At 35.5% G+C, this 20,836-nt stretch overlaps 2 protein-coding genes across 6 annotated transcripts; one reads left to right on the forward strand and one right to left on the reverse strand.

The window, feature by feature from the left end:
- On the forward strand, window positions 1,610-8,213 carry LOC109345106 (ARF guanine-nucleotide exchange factor GNOM-like). 3 transcript variants are annotated; one of them, XM_019583901.1, is made up of 3 exons: window positions 1,610-1,825; window positions 2,504-3,282; window positions 3,918-8,213. In XM_019583901.1, exons 2-3 carry the CDS (start codon window positions 2,542-2,544, stop codon window positions 7,593-7,595), a joined length of 4,419 nt encoding a protein of 1,472 aa, XP_019439446.1. In that variant the 5' UTR covers window positions 1,610-1,825; window positions 2,504-2,541; the 3' UTR covers window positions 7,596-8,213. The 3 variants fall into 3 exon arrangements, with proteins under 3 accessions (XP_019439446.1, XP_019439445.1, XP_019439447.1); XM_019583900.1 differs by having other exon boundaries at window positions 2,507-3,282; XM_019583902.1 differs by lacking the exon at window positions 1,610-1,825 and adding an exon at window positions 2,201-2,316 and having other exon boundaries at window positions 2,507-3,282.
- Window positions 13,798-17,502, reverse strand: LOC109345107. 3 transcript variants are annotated; one of them, XM_019583903.1, is made up of 7 exons: window positions 17,422-17,489; window positions 17,189-17,316; window positions 16,932-17,020; window positions 15,829-15,986; window positions 14,921-15,740; window positions 14,243-14,782; window positions 13,798-14,103 (listed from the first exon to the last, which is right to left on the reverse strand). In XM_019583903.1, coding segments are annotated over exons 4-7 (1,470 nt in total). In that variant the 5' UTR covers window positions 15,831-15,986; window positions 16,932-17,020; window positions 17,189-17,316; window positions 17,422-17,489; the 3' UTR covers window positions 13,798-13,995. The 3 variants fall into 3 exon arrangements, with proteins under 3 accessions (XP_019439448.1, XP_019439450.1, XP_019439449.1); XM_019583905.1 differs by having other exon boundaries at window positions 17,189-17,292; window positions 17,422-17,487; XM_019583904.1 differs by having other exon boundaries at window positions 16,932-17,042; window positions 17,189-17,502.

Below are 20,836 nucleotides of genomic sequence, written 5' to 3' on the forward strand. Positions count from 1 at the left end.
TTTGATTCACGATGGTTTGTTTAGTGTGGATTATGAGAAATGAAGTGATTTTCGAGGAGAAGACACGAACTATGTGCATTTATTTGATTTGATTCAAACTAGATCTTGGATTTGTTTATCTCCTTTGTTCCTCATAAGTCTTTATGGTTTGTTAATTGGTGTATGGATCCAAATCTTTGTATAACGCTAAGTTTTGCAAAATTATGATTTGTTTCTTTTTGTATTGGATGGGTACCCCTTATGCTCCTCTATTTAATACAATTTTTATTTATCAAAAAAGTACAATGCCTGACTTTAGTAATTCTCACACTAGTTTTAACCCATCATATATATCTTTTATTACTTGACAATTAGAATATTTTTTAGAGTTTTAGAGAAAACTCTTATATGTATCTTATGATATGCTTTCTCCTAATTAATGAAGATCATGTGCATGTCTCTTTGGTTCATTTGGTACCATCCCATCCAATGATGGGAGTAAGTTTTTTTCTTACCTTTTCATTTCTTTGTACATAGTTTACCACAATTCCTCAAAAAGTCAAAACTACAAGTGATCACTGGACAAGTTCTAGTGCTGCCAGTTCTACGGTATACTTTCATTTGAAATGGACCCGAAAATTACTGGGTCCCATGATTTGATTACACCCATATTTTTTGATTAGGCTCATGTTGTTGGGTTGTTAAATACATAAAAAATGTGGCTTGTGCCATGTACGCATAAACAACTCATCCCTTGGAAGATACTTCGAAAACAACCCAAAGTGGGAATTAGTTTTGAAATTGAACCCAATAAGGCAAAAGTATTAAGTTGTTATTGACACATCACTAACATGAATTTATTGTTGTATTATCTATTTACTAATCGAGTTAAATACTTGTATATTCAATACTCCTTTAGTAACCACAATAACATTCTTTATTAATCCGAATTGTTTTATTACTTCAAATAAAATTAAAGTCTTATTTGTAAAAATTAGCTTGAAACTAAAGCTTATAAATCACCAATCTTAAGTGATGTTTAATGTTTGAGTGAATGTGAAATTGAATTTACCTATTTCCTTCTTAAAAAATGAATTACTCTTGACACCCTCTATGATAACTTCATCTTCATATTATTTTTGTGTGCTAAGATGGTAATTCCTCATCCTTTTATCCTTTTGAGTTATTAAGTATTTTTTTTGGGGTAGAATTTTGAGTTATTAAGTATAAAATTGTTTATCATAATCTATGTATATTTACAAAAATAGATTTAAAAATAAAGTTTATAAATAATTAATTCAAGTGAAGTCTAATATTTAAGTGAATGTGAAATTGAATTGACTTATTTCATTCCCAAGGAATTATTCTTGACATCCTTCAAGATGAATTCATTATCCTATTTTGGATTTATTGAAAATAGACTCTTTATTGCATCTTTACTTAGAAAAACAAATCATTTTTACAAAAAGTAAACTTAAATTTCACAATCATTAATTAGAGTAATTTCCCATTGAATTGACTTATTTTGCAAAAAAAATCACTCACATAAATGACTTGCAACTTGTTATTAAGAAATGGTTTTGAGAAATTAGAATTATTTTAGACTTAATTTGATTAAACATCAATATCACCCTCAATACACCGTTTAAGGTTTTTCTTTCAATTCTTTTCCAACTAAATCCCACTGTGAAACTGTGAACCTTCACGGCACATTGACACAGTCAACAGAAAGAAGCTTCATTTTCCGATGATAGCAGCGATGAGCACAACCCAATTCATTCGACGTTGAAAACGCAACACAAATTTTCAATTCCAAGACAGTGAAAAGTAGTAGCAACAAATTAAGGTATTTTTTCTTAATCTTATTTTCTTTCAGCAGAAGTTCTCAAATTTTCACTATGATTCTATTTCTATCTGTAGATACTGGACTCATTTCACTGTAACCCTAAATTTAAAGATATGGATGTGATCAATTGAGATTAAATTATGCTTCTGAAGCTTAGACACACCAATTTGTACTTGTTCTAGGATCAATTAAAATGTTGGATGGATCATAGATCTATATATGGATGTGCATTTTGAAATTTGAAATATTGTCATTGATCCACTCATAATCCTACTGTAACTGGTATGTGTATGGTTGGTTATGTTAATGTGTGTAATTTTTATATTTATACCTTATATAGGGTTTGACTTATATGTTCAACGCAGTGTTTTAAATTGCACTCCACAACTGAAATATCGGTCAGAATATTGCGGTTTCGGGAGTTTTCGCACCGGCGTTGACCGCATTGTGAATGCATCGGCAACATTTTCCTACAATTTTCCATAATTGTGGTAAATGCGACGTAGCCGCGGACGGCCCACAATTTAAAACAATAGTCCAATATGTAAATACTGTCTTGGTGAATTGAATCTCGAAAGAGTCTTACTTTGTGTCGCATATGTTTGTATTTCATGCTTCACTTAAGTTATTTAGTTTGTGTAAATTCTGATCTCCTTGTGTTTATTGGTGACCTTCTAGCAGATAGTTGTTGTGCAATATAAAGGCATATTGTGAAAATGGGACGTCTAAAGCAGCATGGTATCAATGATGCAATAGAGGAGGAACCTGAGGAGTGTGATGTTACTGGTACTAATTCTAACAACTCAACTCTAGCATGTATGATCAATTCGGAAATTGGCGCTGTCTTGGCTGTTATGCGGAGAAATGTAAGATGGGGTGGCCATTATATGTCTGGCGATGATCAGCTGGAGCACTCTCTGATTCAGTCTTTGAAGGCGTTACGGAGACAAATCTTTTCGTGGCACCATCAGTGGAATGCTATCAACCCTGCCTTGTATCTCCAGCCGTTTTTAGATGTGATTCGATCTGATGAAGCTGGTGCAGCAATTACGAGTGTTGCTTTGTCGTCTGTTTACAAGATCTTGACTCTGGATGTGATTGATCACAATACGGTCAGTGTTGAGGATGCCATGCACTTGGTGGTTGATTCTGTCACTAGCTGCAGATTTGAGGTGCTCAATGCTTCTTCCGAAGAAGTTGTTTTGACAAAGATACTGCAAGTACTCCTAGCATGTATGAAAAATAAAGCATCTGTAATGATTAGTAATCAACATGTTTGCAACATAGTGAATACCTGTTTCCGTATAGTTCATCAAGCGGGAACCAAAAGTGAGTTGTTGCAGCAGATAGCGCGGTACACATTGCATGAACTTGTTAGATGTATTTTCTCTCACCTTCAAGATGTTGACAGCACAGAGCATGCATTGGTTAACGGAAGCTCTAGTTTGAAACTTGAGGTATAAGATTCATTACCTTTATTTAAAGGCTATGTTTTTTATTCTCATCATTATTGTTTGTTGGGAACAAAATAATAGAAAAGGCAATTTGGGGGTGTGTGGAGATAAGGGTGGGGGTCATTTCTTTCATGTTTATATTTTTTGTATCATGCAAGAATCAGTGCCATGCTATCAGTTGTTTTTCTCCATCTGCAATTTGATAGATCTTCCGGGAAAAGTTTACTTGTCCATTCTCTACTTAGAATATTGCCAGCTCCCTTTTCGTCTAGAAAATATAAAATTTGTCAAATTTAAATTAAAATCCGACCGTTTAGTATGCACAATATATTATATACCTATCATTGACCATTAATATTGTTTGACCCTCTGATTATAAGGATCATAAATATTTGGTACATCCTAAGATGGAGTTCACAGACCTCCCTTTTGTGTAATTGGGATGGGAAAAGGCCTTGTCTTTGTGGTTGTGGATACTAATAATGAGTAATGAAACTTAAGATAGTCAAATTTCCAAACATTCAAAGTGAATATGTTAATTACTTTGCTTAGAATGTACAGTTTTGTGTGGCCAACCACTTCATATTTATGACATCCTGATATGAATGAGTATTTCTTTTTGTTGATTGTTCTTGCAGACTGGAGGCCCAAATAATGACCATATTTTTGGAGGTAGACAATCAGATAATGGGAGCCTGGGTAGTGAATATGATAATCAGCCATTGCCCACATACTCTTCTCCCAATGCTGCAAGTGTTGTCACGGCAACTGTGATGGACGAAAACACGGCTGTTGCTATTAGCGGCAATGAGAGTGCACCATATGACAGGCATCTTACTGAACCATATGGTGTTCCTTGCATGTTGGAAATATTTAGCTTCTTGTGTTCCTTGCTGAATGTTGTTGAACATACGGGAATGGGTCCTAGATCAAACACAATAGCATTTGATGAAGATATGCCTCTTTTTGCTTTAACTTTAATTAATTCAGCAATAGAACTTGGAGGGCCTTCTATTCGCCGTCACCCAAGGTTGCTGAGCTTAATTCAAGATGAATTGTTTCGTAATCTGATGCAGTTCGGTTTGTCAATAAGTCCGCTTATACTTTCAATGGTGTGTAGCATTGTTCTCAATCTGTATCATCATCTTCGTACAGAACTTAAATTACAGGTAGAAGCATTTTTTTCTTGTGTGATTTTGAGGCTTGCGCAAGGCAGATATGGGGCTTCGTACCAGCAGCAAGAGGTAGCCATGGAGTCCCTGGTTGACTTCTGCAGGCAAAAGACATTTATGGTAGATATGTATGCTAACTTTGACTGTGACATAACTTGCAGTAATGTCTTTGAAGAACTCACTAGTTTGTTGTCCAGGAGTGCATTTCCAGTGAACTGTCCATTGTCTGCCATGCATATTCTTGCTTTGGATGGTCTTACTGCTGTTATAAAGGGAATGGCCGAAAGGATATCAAATGAATCTGTAAGCTCGGAATATTCTCCAGTGAACCTTGAAGAATATAGTCCATTCTGGATGGTTAAATGTGAGAATTATAGTGATCCAAATCATTGGGTTTCTTTTGTCCGACGAAGAAAGTATATAAAGAGAAGATTGATGATAGGAGCTGACCACTTTAATCGCGATCCTAAGAAAGGTCTAGAGTTTCTCCAAGGAAGACATCTTTTGCCTGACAAACTTGATCCCCAAAGTGTTGCCTGCTTTTTCAGATACACTGCTGGATTGGATAAGAATCTAGTTGGTGATTTCCTTGGAAATCATGATGAATTCTGTGTTCAGGTTCTTCATGAATTTGCTAGAACATTTGATTTCCAAGACATGAACTTAGACACAGCCCTGCGCCTCTTTTTGGAGACTTTCAGACTGCCTGGAGAATCACAGAAGATACATAGGGTGCTTGAAGCTTTCTCTGAGAGGTATTATGAGCAGTCACCTCTTATCCTAGCTAACAAGGATGCTTCTCTTGTGTTATCATACTCAATGATAATGCTTAATACAGATCAGCACAATGTGCAGGTTAAAAAGAAGATGACAGAAGAGGATTTTATCCGAAATAATAGGCATATAAATGGTGGCAATGATCTGCCTCGAGAATTCCTGTCAGAGATTTACCATTCGATTTGTAAGAATGAAATCCGCACAACCCCTGAACAAGGTTCAGGATTTCCTGAAATGACACCAAGTCGGTGGATTGATCTAATGCATAAGTCGAAAAAAACTGCTCCATTTATTGTATCTGATTCCAAGGCATACCTCGATCATGATATGTTTGCCATAATGTCAGGCCCAACTATTGCTGCCATCTCCGTGGTATTTGATCATGCTGAACATGAGGAGGTATACCAAACATGTATAGATGGATTTTTAGCCATTGCTAAGATTTCAGCTTGCCACCATCTTGGAGATGTTCTGGATGATTTGGTAGTGTCTCTATGTAAATTCACTACACTTTTGAACCCATCATCAGTTGAAGAACCGCTCCTTGCCTTTGGAGATGACATGAAAGCAAGAATGGCAACTGTTACAGTATTTACAATTGTGAATACGTATGGTGATTACATACGCACAGGTTGGAGAAATATTCTTGATTGCATCTTAAGACTGCACAAGCTAGGTCTTCTTCCTGCCCGTGTTGCCAGTGATGCAGCTGATGATTCAGAGCTTTCTGCTGAAACTGTGCAGGGAAAACCTATTACAAATTCTTTATCCTCAGCTCATATGCAATCTATTGGCACTCCAAGGAGATCCTCAGGATTGATGGGGAGATTTAGTCAACTGTTATCTCTAGACACCGAAGAGCCAAGATCACAACCTACTGAACAACAACTTGCTGCTCATCAGCGCACCTTACAAACAATACAAAAGTGTCACATCGACAGCATATTCACTGAAAGTAAATTTCTGCAAGCTGAATCTCTATTGCAGCTTGCAAAAGCACTCATTTGGGCTGCAGGGCGACCCCAGAAAGGCAACAGCACACCTGAGGATGAAGATACAGCAGTTTTCTGCCTAGAGTTGCTGATTGCAATCACTTTGAATAACAGGGATAGAATTGGGATTCTTTGGCAGGGTGTGTATGAGCACATATCCAATATTGTTCAGACAACTGTAATGCCCTGTGCCCTGGTAGAGAAGGCTGTTTTTGGACTCCTGAGGATTTGCCAGCGGTTGCTTCCATACAAAGAGAGCATTGCTGATGAACTTCTGAGGTCAATGCAACTTGTCTTGAAGCTTGATGCCCGGGTTGCTGATGCGTACTGTGAGCAGATAACTCAGGAAGTCAGTCGCCTTGTGAAGGCGAACGCTTCTCATATAAGATCTCAGTTAGGATGGCGTACAATCACATCACTACTTTCCATAACGGCTAGACACCCAGAAGCATCTGAGGCTGGGTTTGATGCACTATTGTTCATAATGTCTGATGGTGCCCACTTGCTTCCAGCTAATTATGTTTTCTGTATAGATACTGCAAGGCAGTTTGCTGAGTCTCGTGTTGGACAGGCAGAGCGATCTGTACGGGCACTTGATCTCATGGCAGGGTCTGTCAGTTGCTTGGCCCAGTGGGTCGCTGAGGCTAAGGAAGTAATGGAAGAGGAGCAAGTGTCTAAGTTCTCTCAGGATATGGGAGAGATGTGGTTGAGACTAGTGCAGGGTCTAAGAAAGGTGTGTTTGGACCAGAGAGAGGAGGTTAGAAATCATGCTTTATCGTCTTTGCAAAGGTGCTTGACAGGAGCTGGTGACATTTATCTGCCACATGGTTTGTGGCTACAGTGTTTTGATCTTGTGATCTTCACTGTGCTTGATGACCTGCTTGAGATTGCACAGGGACACTCTCAGAAGGACTACCGCAATATGGAAGGCACACTTATCTTTGCGATGAAGCTCTTGTCCAAAGTTTTTCTTCAATTGCTCCCAGATTTATCACAGTTAACAACCTTCTGCAAGCTATGGTTAGGTGTTCTGAGCAGAATGGAAAAATATATGAAGGTAAAGGTTAGGGGGAAAAGAAGTGACAAGCTTCAAGAAAATGTGCCCGAGCTGCTCAAAAACTCCTTACTTGTTATGAAAACAAGGGGTATACTGGCGCAGAGGAGTGCCTTGGGTGGTGATAGTCTGTGGGAATTAACATGGCTACATGTGAATAATATTTCACCGTCATTGCACCTTGAAGTATTCCCAGAGCAGGATTCTGAGCATTCGCTGCACAAACAGGGTGAGTCAGTGGGAGATTCGGTGCCTGATGAAATGGTTTCGATTCCTTCAAGTGAAACGCCAAGCTATGAAGACACTGACACTGTTGGCTGATTATAGCTTCAGTGTATTTACAAATTGAACTGGGTTTTATGTTCTTTAGTCATACACGTGACCTGCTCTTAAAGTACTGATTATGCAGAATATTGTGGATCACGTTAACATGTTACTTTTGCTGGACCCCAAAAATGTATTTCGATCTGTAATTTAGATTATATATTGTAGCTAAAATATATTTCTACCTTTTAGTTGGGTGCTTTTGAGCTGCCTAGAGCTGAGTCATGCCTTCACCTGCAGTTTCAAAAATATATTTTGTACAGAACCTCGATGCTCTATTACTGCATCATGCATTTCAATGGGTATTACAGAAACTAATTCTGGTTTTTCACGGCTTCACATCTCTCCAAGTTGATAAACACTAATGCCTTAGAAATATTAATGCTCACGTTTCTGTTTGTATGACGCATCTAAGTCTTGGTATTTGCTCCTTTTCCTAAACCAGAATTTGGTCATGGACTTTAGGCATGCCAAGATGTAGACAGAGGCATTCTCTTGAAATTTGTGGATACTGTCATGAAAAACCAGTTCCTTGTAATTGGATGGTAAACAGAACAATGGACAATAGACAGTGTCATTCTTAACTGAATCATAGGTCATATTCCTGTTTTCTTAGCTTCTTTATTCTAAATTTTGCTGTTGAAATAGTTTAGAATAGTAGCATTGCATGGCCTAAGTGTTCTAGCTTAATTTGAAAGTTGAAACTTTAGATAATGGATGATCACTATTTAACTATTTTGCCTATAAAAACAGTGACATTATAGTTTACACTATACTTTTTCGTTAAAATTACTGTTTTCAATTAACACTCATTTGAGATTGTTTCACAGCATATCCTATTTTTTATAGTATTCTCCTTTTTATAAACATTGAACTTTATGAAGTCCATGGTCTTACAACTCTGCCCAATATTAAAGCTTTAACAACTCTGCAATTCAGTTATCAGCATTTGGGTATGCACATTCAGGCTCTAATCAAATTTAAATGTATATTTGAACAAAAATTATCAAAATACAAAAATATATCAAAAAGCATGTTCATGAATGATTGAAGAGGGAAGTCAGGATATGGAAAAAGAAAGACCAATATTAGAATAATTGATGTTATTAGTTGACTCTTGTAATCAGCTTTGCTAATCAAAGCTGAAGTAGTTTTTTGTTTAAGTTTGTTTAGCTAAGCAATACTAGTTAGTTAGACTAGTTGCTTCTAAGAGGATGGCAGTTACAATTATGTAACTGCCACATGACTTGTTTTCTCTTCTATAAATAGAAGTTTGCACAATGTACTCAACATCAATTTTAATCAATAACAATCAGAACAGAAACAGTTATTCTTCTTTTCTTCCTTTCTTTCTTCTTCGATTTATCTTTCTTACATGGTATCACGAGCTTTTATGGCCAACGCCGCCACTGATCCTCCTCCTTCCATGGATTCTCCACCAAATTCTTTCACTGCTGCACCAGTTCAAGCCATAACTCCAACTCTTTCTCTACCAGTTCCTCTTACAAAACTCACAGAGAAGAATTACCTCACATGGAGTCAATTCATGATAGCTGTTCTAAAATCAAATCGTGTTCTTAGGCTACTAAATCCAGAATTTCCACCGCAATTTCTCACTGAAGCAAATCGCACTAATAATCGCATAAATCCAGGATTCTTGAGCTGGGAAGAACAAGATCAAACTGTGTTCTCTTGGATTCTCAACTCAATCTCAGAATCTCTGCAACCACGTGTTATAGGTTGTACTTCTACTTTTCAGTTATGGCACGAATTACATTCTTTTTACAATGCGCATACTAAAGCACGAAGTAGACAACTTAGGGCACAACTACGTGGAATTTCTCAAGGATCCAATACCATTTCTGAATACTTTTCTAAAATAAAAATGCTTACTGATTCCTTAGCTTCAATTGGAACTCCAATTTCATTAGAAGAACATGTTGACTATGTATTAGATGGACTGAATGAGGAATATTACATACTTATTACAACTATTGAAAGTCAAGTTCATCCTCCTTCAATCAATGAACTAGAACAATTTTTCCTTACATATAAATCTAGACTGATCAAAAATAAACACAAAACTATTTCTGATGCATTATCTGCAAATGTGGTTGCTACTGAGCCACCTTCACCAGTTTTTGTTACGCACTATGCACCACTGCCACCTTCTCACCCACCTTATCGTCCAAGCTTTCCCTCAGCACACCATATGAATGGTTATTCTGGATAGTTTTATAATGGTTCTCGTGGTGGAGGTCGTTTCAATAAACGTGGAACTCGTTGTGGAAGATCCTCAAGCAGGGTCTCAAATTACTTCTGTGATTACTGCAACTAATATGGACATGATGTGGCTTGGTGCTACTATGCACCATATGACACTGCCTACACCATGTCACACACATATGGTCATAACTATGCTGATGGATATTCACATGCAACTCCTCACAATCCTCACATGAACTATCCAATCTCTCCTACAACTGACCATCATCTGTCTTCTCCTTACACAAGACCAATAGTTCCTTTTTCTTCCTACACTTATTCAAGGCCTGGTCATCATCAGAATCCACCTAGAAGAACTACAAGACCTGATTCATCATATACTCATCCATCTCCCTATGCTATGAATATCACACACATTGACCAAGATTCCAGCAAACCATCCTTATGGTATCCTGATTCAGGTGCAACAAACCATCTGACTGCAGATCCATCTTTCTTAGTTGAACCAACTGAACAGTTTGCTTCAGATCACATTTATATGGGTAATGACAACAAAGCTACTATTACAAGTTATGGACATGCTTATTTTCAGTCTCCCTTTAATTCTTAAGTGTCTTTGTCATTACATAACCTACTCCTTGTTCCTACAATTACAAAAAATCTTATGAGTGTGTCTCAGTTTGCTAAAGATAATCAGTGTTTCTTTGAATTTCACCCTAACCATTGTTTTGTCAAATCTCAGGCTACTAAGCAGGTGCTCCTACAGGGTTCTCTCACTGCAGAGGGGCTCTATGCTTTCACAAATCTTCTATCACCTACTTCTTTACATTGTAATGCCATCTCAAGGCTGCCTTTGTATGCCAATAACACTGTTTCTTCTAGTTCTAAGAGTTTGACTTCATACTTACTTTGGCACTATAGATTAGGACATGCCCATGAGGCTAATGTAAAAGGTGTCCTTCAAGAATGTAATATCTCACATTGTAATAAAACCAACCTTGATTTCTATTCAGCATGTTGTTGTGCTAAGGCTCATAGACTTCATTCCCCTGCATCTACATCCATTTATACTCAACATTTTGATCTTCTATACTTAGACCTACGGGGGCCTGCACCTATTCATTCAGCAACAGGTTTTAGGTATTATTTGTCAATTGTTGATGCCTATACTAAACACACTTGGATCTATCTGCTAAAGAAAAAGTCAGAAACATTGCATCTGTTTAAACATTTTCTAAAACTGATTCAAAATCAATTTCACCAAAATGTCAAGGCCATTCAAAGTGATTGGGGGGAAGAGTTTAGACCCTTTAAAGAATTTCTCAACACCTTAGGCATAATTCATAGAGTATTATGTCCTCACACTCATCATCAACAAGGGACTATTGAAAGAAACATAGACACATAGTTGAAACTGGCCTAGCATTGTTATCTCATGCTTCTCTACCTTTGTCTTACTGGGAATATGCCTTCACAACTGTAGTGTATCTTATTAACAGGTTACCATCACTTACACTCTATTAGTCTTCTCCTCACTTGCTTTTATATGGAGTTTCAACTGACTATTCTTATCTTAAAGTGTTTGGATGTGCCTACTTTCCTCTATTAAGACCTTACATAAGTTACAAACTAGAATTCAGGTCTTCTGAATGCATATTCCTTGGTTACTCAACTCAACACAAGGGATATAAATGTATGACAAAAGATGGCAGAGCCTATATTTCTAAGGATGTGATATTCAATGAACACAGTTTTCCCTACACACCAGTTGCTATCTCTATGCCCTGTCCTAAGCCATCTCCTACTACACTAACCCATCACTCTCCTCAAAACACCTTCCACATCAATGACACTGTTACCACTACATCATCACCATCCTCTCTTATTCCTGCACCATCTCCAGGACCTCCTACTGAATATTCCCCAATGCCTAATACTGAAAGATTATCCTCCTCATCCTCAGACCTACCTTTACAACTTTCACCATCCATTACACTAGAGTCTTCACCTATACAACTAACCACTGTTATTCCCAGATCTACTCACCCAATGCAAACCCGTTCCAAGTCTGGAATTGACAAGTCATTCATTCCCAGAGTTCCTAGAGCCTTATTAGCACAAACTGAACCTATTTCTATCAAGACTGCTCTAAGTGATCCTCTTTGGTTACAAGCTATGCAAGAGGAATACAATGCTCTCATTCAGTTGGGAACTTGGACTATTGTTGATTTACCCCCTGAAAAACAAGTAATTGGGTGTAAATGGGTCTTTAGGATCAAGGAGAATCCTGATGGAACAGTTAATAGATACAAGGCAAGGCTTGTAGCAAAAGGATTTCATCAAAAACAAGGGGTTGACTATAATGAAACTTGTTCTCGAGTTGTGAAGCCTATTACTATAAGAATTCTTCTCACCTTGGCAGTAACATTCAAATGGCCTCTAGAATAGTTGGACATTAATAATGCCTTTCTCAATGGCTTACTTAATGAAGAAGTATATATGCTACAACCTGCTGGTTTCATTAATGGTGACAAAACTAAGGTTTGCAGACTTCACAAAGCTCTCTATGGTCTCAAACAGGCTCTTAGGCAATGGTTTGAAAGGCTTAACGCTACTTTACTTCAAATGGGCTTTGACCAGTAAGTGTGATAACTCCCTGTTTATTCACACATCCACTACTTACAAACTATTTGTTCTAGTATATGTGGATGACATAATTGTCACTGGATCATCTACTCCTCATATAAATCAGATTATTGACAAACTTAGTACTACTTTTGCACTAAAAAGACTAGGCTCCTTGGACTATTTTCTGGGAATTGAAGTTAAACACATGACCAATGGCTCCCTTTTTCTCTCACAAACCAAGTATATCAGAGATCTTCTCAAGAAAGCCAACATGGATTTATCCAAACCATCTCCTACTCCTATGTTTGCCTCCTGCAAACTAACCAAAACAGGTTCCTCTGGTTTTGAAAATCCCACGCTATATAGGTCCATAGTTGGTGCCCTTCAATATGCAACAATCACAAGACCTGATCTTGCCTTTAATGTCAACAAAGTATGCCAATTTATGTCCAATCCTCTGAATGATCATTGGGCTGTTGTTAAGAGAATACAAAGGTACTTACAAGGATCTCTCACTTTGGGTATTCAACTCAGGCCTGCTAGCTCTACTACTCCTCTACCTATCAATGCCTTCTGTGTTGCAGATTGGGCATCAGATCCAGATGACAGAAAATCTATCTCAGGAGCTTGTATCTTTGTTGGTCCAAATATTGGTACTTCGTGGTCTAAGAAACAACAAACTGTTTCTAGGTCAAGTACAGAAGCAGAATACAGAAGCCTAACCCTAGCCTCTCAAGAAATCATTTGGATTGAGTCTCTTCTCTCTGAACTAAAACTCACTCATCACACACCAGTGATTTTGTGTGAAAATTTCAGCACTGTGGCTATAGCTCACAACCCTATTCTTCATCACAGAACCAAACATATTGAGTTGGATCTCTTCTTTGTAAGAGATAGAGTTCAATCAAAGCTCTTGCAAGTCAAGCATATACCATCTGAATTCCAGGCAACAGATGCTCTTACAAAGCCACTATCTAATTCAAAGTTTCATTCAATCAGGAAGCTTCTTCAAGTAGTTGACAAATCATCAACTCACCCTCAGCTTTAGGGGGGAATATTAGAATAATTGATGTTATTAGTTGATTCTTGTAATCAGTTTTGTTAATCAAAGCTAAAGTAGTTTTCTGTTTAAGTTTGTTTAGCTAAGCAATCCTAGTTAGTTAGACTAGTTGCTTCTAAGAGGATGGCAGTTACAATTATGTAAATGCCACATGACTTGTTTTCTCTTCTATAAATAGAAGTTTGCACAATGTACGCAACATCAATTTCAATCAATAACAATCGAAACAGAAACAATTATTCTTCTTTTCTTCCTTTCTCTCTCCTTCCATTTATCTTTCTTACAAACAACAACATATTTCTATAAAAAGGGCAACTGTGGTGCTACAAAGCTCTTGCTATGTGAAAAAATTCCTAGGATATTCTTGACCAATATTAGGCTTACATGAGTATATTACAACAATGTACACAGTAGAAATGTTAGTGGCTAGGCCTACAAGATTCATGTTTTAGTAATCTACTAACTATGCCAAACAACTAATCCTTATATAGTAGTTGTTTCTTTAGGTCTGCACTTCTTAACCCTGAGATGCATATTGCCACCCTTTATACTTCCACCTTCCATAATTTGGCAGCACTCTCTACGTGGTACCTGGTTCATTTCAGCCAAATCAAATTATCAATTTTAACTCCAAAGATACATAGGTAGATTTCAATTCTATTCAGGCACAAAATCTAATGTATGTGTTTTGATATATATATATATATATATAGAGAGAGAGAGAGAGTACATTTTTCCAATATTCTGGATCCAGCTTCAAGGCAGAAACTCTAATTCTCTGCACTTGCACATTAACATGTGATTTGTTGCATTTATCTGCTCCCTTGGCAAAAAATCTCTTGTAGCTAGTGATACTTCCCTGTGAGCCAACCATTTGAAGGTTGTCTAGGAAAAACATAGCTGGCTGCTTGCTTGGATCAGGGTTCATCCATCGAGTATTAAACGTAAAGGGACCATCGCTCGAAGTTCGCCATGTTCGGAATGTCTGCAATGGCATCTGCAAGTCTGCAGCTGACAACATTGTTGTGTATATTTGTACTGTATAACCCCATGAAATAGATATCGACCATTTACGCCTATGATCATAGCATATACTTTGCTGCACTATCCGGGCAGGGTCAAGGTTATATGCACTGATTAGCTTTGTCAAGGATTGTGTTTGGGTCTGGTTAGGAAAGAGTGAGCTCAATTGATCAATGTGATGGAGTGATACAAGTGGTGCCATAGGGTGAGCTGCTAAAAGACCATATGGATCACCTCTTATATCAAGCTAGAACAAAAGGACAACAAAAAAACAGTAAATTTCTACAAGATGGACACATTATTAAAGATAATCTTACAATTTCCTATGTACAGTATAAAGCATATTAACAAATACAGAAACATAACAAGTGGGAACAGAGTTTACCTGGTGGAATCCTTTTTCATGGGTAAGAGGCACGCCGATTTCGTTCACGCATGCCCAGACCCTTTGATCAGAACCATAAAAATAGAAGTATCTGCGAAGACAACCATCCATTGTTCTGGCTAGTTGAACTGCTAATGCATAACTGACAGCAATTCCACCTCCACCAAAAGCCATGTCATAAGAATGCAGCACATCTTGCTCCACACTCTCAGAATTCCCACCAATATAATACATTTGATTGTGATCATATTTTCTTAACACAGTAACCAAGTTATTGGTAAAAAACACTGTATCATCATCTCCCATTACAAACCACCTAACATCTGGCAAACCAAGTTTAAAGCTCTCGTAAACTATTCGAGCTATCCGAACTGCAGATGCTGAGTGCAAATACTTGAACCTTCTCCAGCCATGTGAGATTTTATATGGCACTAACAATTCAGTGTGTGAAATCTTAGGTTTCTTGTCAAGCCAAACAAAACCTCTAGTGGTATTTGGTTCCCACCAGATCTTACTGTAATTGCTACGATCATGCCATGTCTGGGCTGAACCACCGAGGCCAAATAGAATGTGTGAGATGTTTGTTGGTCCATTGTCAATGACTGAATCATTCTGGATACGTAAATGCTCCGGTAATCCGAGTAACCGCCACGATGGTTTATAGAATGCTGTCTGGAATGCAAGTGAAAGGAATGCAATAAGGCCGACAACTATGCCTATCTTTATCAGGTTTATAACAATATCTCCTAGTTTTTCTGGGACAACAAAGAATTTGGATACTTTAAGTTGGTCAGTACAAGGTTTATTCATCTTGTTCTCCCTGTAACATATGAAATAAGCAAGAATTATGAGAAATCATATAAGTTTTAATTAATAAAAGTGACTATAAGAACCAATGTCATCATTACATTGCTGCTAAGGATGCTTTAAGCCCTGAAATGGTGTTCTCTGACCTTGCTTATCGAGAATTTTTAACAGATTGCTCAAGAATTTCAGGCCACAAAAGTTGTTAATCTAACTGGTGAATGCACCAAACTTCCTTATTCAGCAAGGAGAATCCTGAACCCTGAAGAAGTTATAAACATATTAGTTTTTAGAAAAAAGACTAAATTTTCACCTTCAAACAGAACAAACCAAACTCTTGTGCTTCTAATCATTACTTCCTCTAATTCATATATTTAAGATATATCCTTCTATCAAATCCTCCTACCCACGAGAAAGTTACATATCTCACTTGTAAACTAATCGTTAATAAACAAAATGTATCACTTTGTGACACATGTTACTTTTCGTATCGTGTAGGAGGATTTGTAAGAGGATATATCATTTTCCTTAAATCATTGGTAAAAGGTAGAGGGAATTTACAAGTAGTAGCTAGTTCTTTGAGGAAAAGATACAAAACTATTAGATTAGAGACAAAGAAAATTAGAAACACAGATAGTGAGATTGTTAATGCAAATGTTATGAAATTGTTGCTCAATAGATAGTGTATTTAACATGCACTTATACAATAAAAGAATCATTAACAGAAACTTTGTTTTGTATTTTCATTACAAGTATTTTGCTCCTAATAATTAGGTTCCTAAATCTTCTATTGTTATCTGATTTTTTACTCTGCTGTTGAAACAAATTCTTTTATATAGAAGAAATGGCATGAGCATTCTAAAAGATCTATTTATTAGGTTTTTAGTTTTTAAGATTTGTAAGAGTGTCAAGGTTGGATAAATTAGAATTTTTTTACAACAATCATGAAATTTGAAACCTTTGAGCATTCTAAAACAAATTTTTAGTTTTCAAAATTACAAAGTAACATTGCCCCTTCTACTCCATCTCAATTTATAACCATGAAATTTGTTAAACCTTTACCAGTGATAACTTTTGCATCAAACACAATAGATATGGCAAGAGAGAGAAAAGAATTCCCAACAATCAAGTTACTAAAAATTTATAAAATAAAATAAAATGACAAAAGTAACATAATCCTTGAATTAGTTAGAGGATCATATGATACCTCAGCTTAACAATCAAATTGCCAAAAGTTATGATCTTTTCAATTGAAAAACCTGTTTGGGTCTTTGCTCCTCAACCCTCAACAGTTCTCTGCAATAAAAAACAGTAGCAACTAACAAGTTTAAAGACAAATTTCCCAACAACAAAAAAACATAAAGGCTAAAACTTGAACATCACCCAGATGAAGAAAAATGAAGAAGATGATCATAATGAAGATTAAGAAGAAATAAAAATCGTGCACAGAGATTTTCAGCATACTTTATCAATAGAAGAGGGTTGGATTCTGCATAATTCAGAAATCTCTTCCTCTTCCTCCTTCAACTTCTGCTTTTTTTCTTATTGTTCCCTATATGATTCATATGCTGCAGAACCCTCACACTGTTGGCCTTTTACATAACAACAACAACATCAAAAAAGTTGAATTTTGAACATATCATGGTGCTATAATAATAGAAGAATTTTTATAGGGGATGAGGAAAGTGGTACAAAACTTTTATGGATCATCATCATGTCCATGTGCTATGCTTGCATGCATGCATGCATTAATTCATTGTGTTTCTTTTGGTATAATGCAAGACCAGAAATTTCAAATTTTATTACTATTGAGAATAACAAAAAAAAAAGTTACATGATTTTATTTCCACCACTAATAATATTCGGTGAGAGATAAAGTTGCACTATAGTATAAATGGTCATAACCATATCCAACTGTCACCTTATATTAGGTTATCTAGTATACCTTCTGCCTAACATCCATTCATGGTGCCATATACCCATGATAAGCTAATTATGAAAAAGTGATTACTTTTGAAATTATTAAAGTACTTATTTGAAACAACTACGGCCAATAGGGGCCGCCAAAGGCACAAACTTGACCTCGGATGAGTTATTTTAATGGTTAGTTCACGAGTTGGATTTTGAATAAGAAAGAAGAGAAAAAAAAAATATTAGGGTTATGAAATGCGTTTATGAGATGATTTTACTTTTTCCTTCTGTTCCCTTCTAAAAGACAACTAGCTAATGAACTCTAAAGTGCAGGAGGTATTTTAAAATCTGAAGTATATATTTATGATTATTGGTGTGCCGTGATTTTCGGCTACGTGATCTCTTTAGAGTCTATTTGAGCGTTGCCTCGATTATTATTGTATCCATCCAAAAATCAACTCGTAAACAAGGCCTTAGGAGTCGCCACTATATTTTTTACGGATAAAATGTAGAAAACTCTACTAAAGCCCAAGTTGGATAAAGTGGTCTTTGAGTTAGAGATTTCGAGCTAGAGAATCAATTACATATCATAAAAAGGTATTAACATCTCGTTTGCCCATAGTAAAATAGAACTCTAGCTAATTGCATGAATTAAATACATTTGACTTATTAAAATTAAATTGTTTAAACAATATATTTATTTTTTATTCTCTGTGTCTAACAACAATTAATTTTGCTCCTACTTATCTTTATATTCTTTATTGAATCAATACTATGTAGTTCTAGATTTGTTTTTAAAAAAAGTGATATTGATCAATAGATATGTTCGATAAAAATTGGTTAATTCACTTTAAGAAAAGTGAAGCAATTAAAACTGATGTCTATACTGCATCACATCTTAAAGATACTTAAAAAAAATACAAATTTGTCCCCTAAAAAAAGGCAAAACAACATAAGTTAATATCCGTACTGCATCCCATTTTCAAAAAAATTAAAAAATTATTAATAATTCTTGTTCACTTCAACAAGAGTGAAGCAGTAGAAGCTAATGTTTGCACCATATCATATCTTAAAGAGATATAAAAAATAGTAAAACATTATCTGTCTCAAAAAAGGTGAAGTTGTAGAAACTAGTGTCCACGTCGTCTCTCATCTTAAAGAGATATTTGAAAATAATTACAATATTTTTATTTAGTATAAATGAAATCTTCAATTATTGTTATTATTAGGAAGGGGATCAACTTGCTTTAGGAGTAAGTTAAAAATATTTCACAACTTAGTCATCTATTTTATGAAAATCTAATTGTTCACATGATTTCAATTAGTAAATAGATATGAATCATTAGATTTCCAAAGAATGAATGAGTAATAGATTTCCAAAGAATGGATAAGTAATATGTGGAGTACTCCTAGAATATATTTTTTAACTTACTCCTGAAATAAATGAATCTCTTTTCTTATTATTATTGTTGTTGATTATTAACTGAATTAGGAAAATTAATTTATTTTTAATTATGAATTAAATCAAATGAATAGAAGTATCATAACACGATTATTGGACTATTATATGAAGATGATAAATGAAACCATAAATACTCTTCATCTTTCATTAATCCCAACAGTTATATTTTTAAGAGTAAATTACACTGACACCCCCGAGTTTTAGTGAAATTACACAAACCACCCCTCACTTTTCTACACCTACACAAACCTCCTATGTTTTTAAACTTTCATTACATTGACCACGCTGCATAAGAAAGAAATGTAATCTTTTAAACAAAAAGTGTGTTAAATGCAATTAAGTTAAACAAAATATGATATATTGTGTAGACAAGTCTAAATAATATACAAATCAATGTATCTTTATTATTTTTTGTTACAAAATGCATCAACAATTCTAAAGAAATATTGTTTAAATCGCTAGTATAATATAGTGTAACGAACAAAAAATAATAAAGAAATATTGACTCATATATTATTTGGACGTGTCTCCACAATATATCATGTATTGTTTAGCTAAATTGCATTTATCACATTTTTTGTTGTTTAAAAGATTACACTTCTTCTTATGCAGGGGTGGTCAATGCATGAAAGTTTAAAAATAGGGGAGGTTTGTGCAGATGTAGAAAAGTGAGGGGTGGTTTATATAATTTCACTAAAACTCAGGGGGTATGAGTGTAATTTACTCTATTTTTAAATAAACAATGATAAAAAAATTATCATAAGAAATATATTTTCCAAAGTAAACAATCTCATTAATTATCATTTTTATTATGTGAGAATTTGTGATTATTTTTAATTAGTAAAATTTATTTAATCATAAAAATATCTATTGTTTAATTGCTAAAAAATGAAAGTTATTTTGATTTTTTTTAAGTTTATTAATTAATATTATTACTAGACAAGACATTTGTTACTATATAAATATATATTTTTTTGAATGTAAATCAAGTTTTTATATAAAATTATTATTCATTTATTAAGAAAATGGAAATAATACTATTTTATAATTTGAAGAGAATTGACAACACAAAAAAAGATAAAACAATAATATACCTAATTATATGCCAAGAATTGTACTGGATTTTTGTAGAAAGCGAGGAAAAGAGTTGCTGAAAATGGAACTGGGCCACACAGAAAGAGCTCGCCACGTGTTGCGTTCTGATTCGCTGAGACTTGTGGCACTGCAAAATATCCACGTGGATGTTGCGGTTTGGCTGGAAATGTTGAGCACAGACTTAGTGGTGTACTCCTTTGCACGTGATCTCACACTCACACGGAGCGTGGATCTGTTGTAGAAGTGCACAATTAAATGAGAATGCGTGTCGAAGTTTGATTGGCCAAAGCTGATGGTCAATGCTAAAGAAATGGACCGATCGGACGGCGAGATGGGCTGGAGTGCAGCGCTTCAGATGTACTTGACCGCAAAGGATAAAATACAAACAATATTTTATTTGTATAACTCTCTACAATCTTTCCTTTTTTCCAATTTTTTGTGCCATTAACCTAATAGTCTATATGCTTATCTATCTATATCTATATATAAAGCCAAAACTTGAAATAACTTCCCTCATGGTGTAATTTTCATTTCCTATATTGCCCTTAACATTATTTAATTTTTACAAAAAAACTATATAATTATAAGCAACTACCATCAATACATTAATTAACCACATATCTCACCTTAAATTAAACATTATC

Source organism: Lupinus angustifolius, chromosome LG04 (genome assembly GCF_001865875.1).
Source record: "Lupinus angustifolius cultivar Tanjil chromosome LG04, LupAngTanjil_v1.0, whole genome shotgun sequence".
Classification (NCBI taxonomy): Eukaryota; Viridiplantae; Streptophyta; class Magnoliopsida; order Fabales; family Fabaceae; genus Lupinus; species Lupinus angustifolius.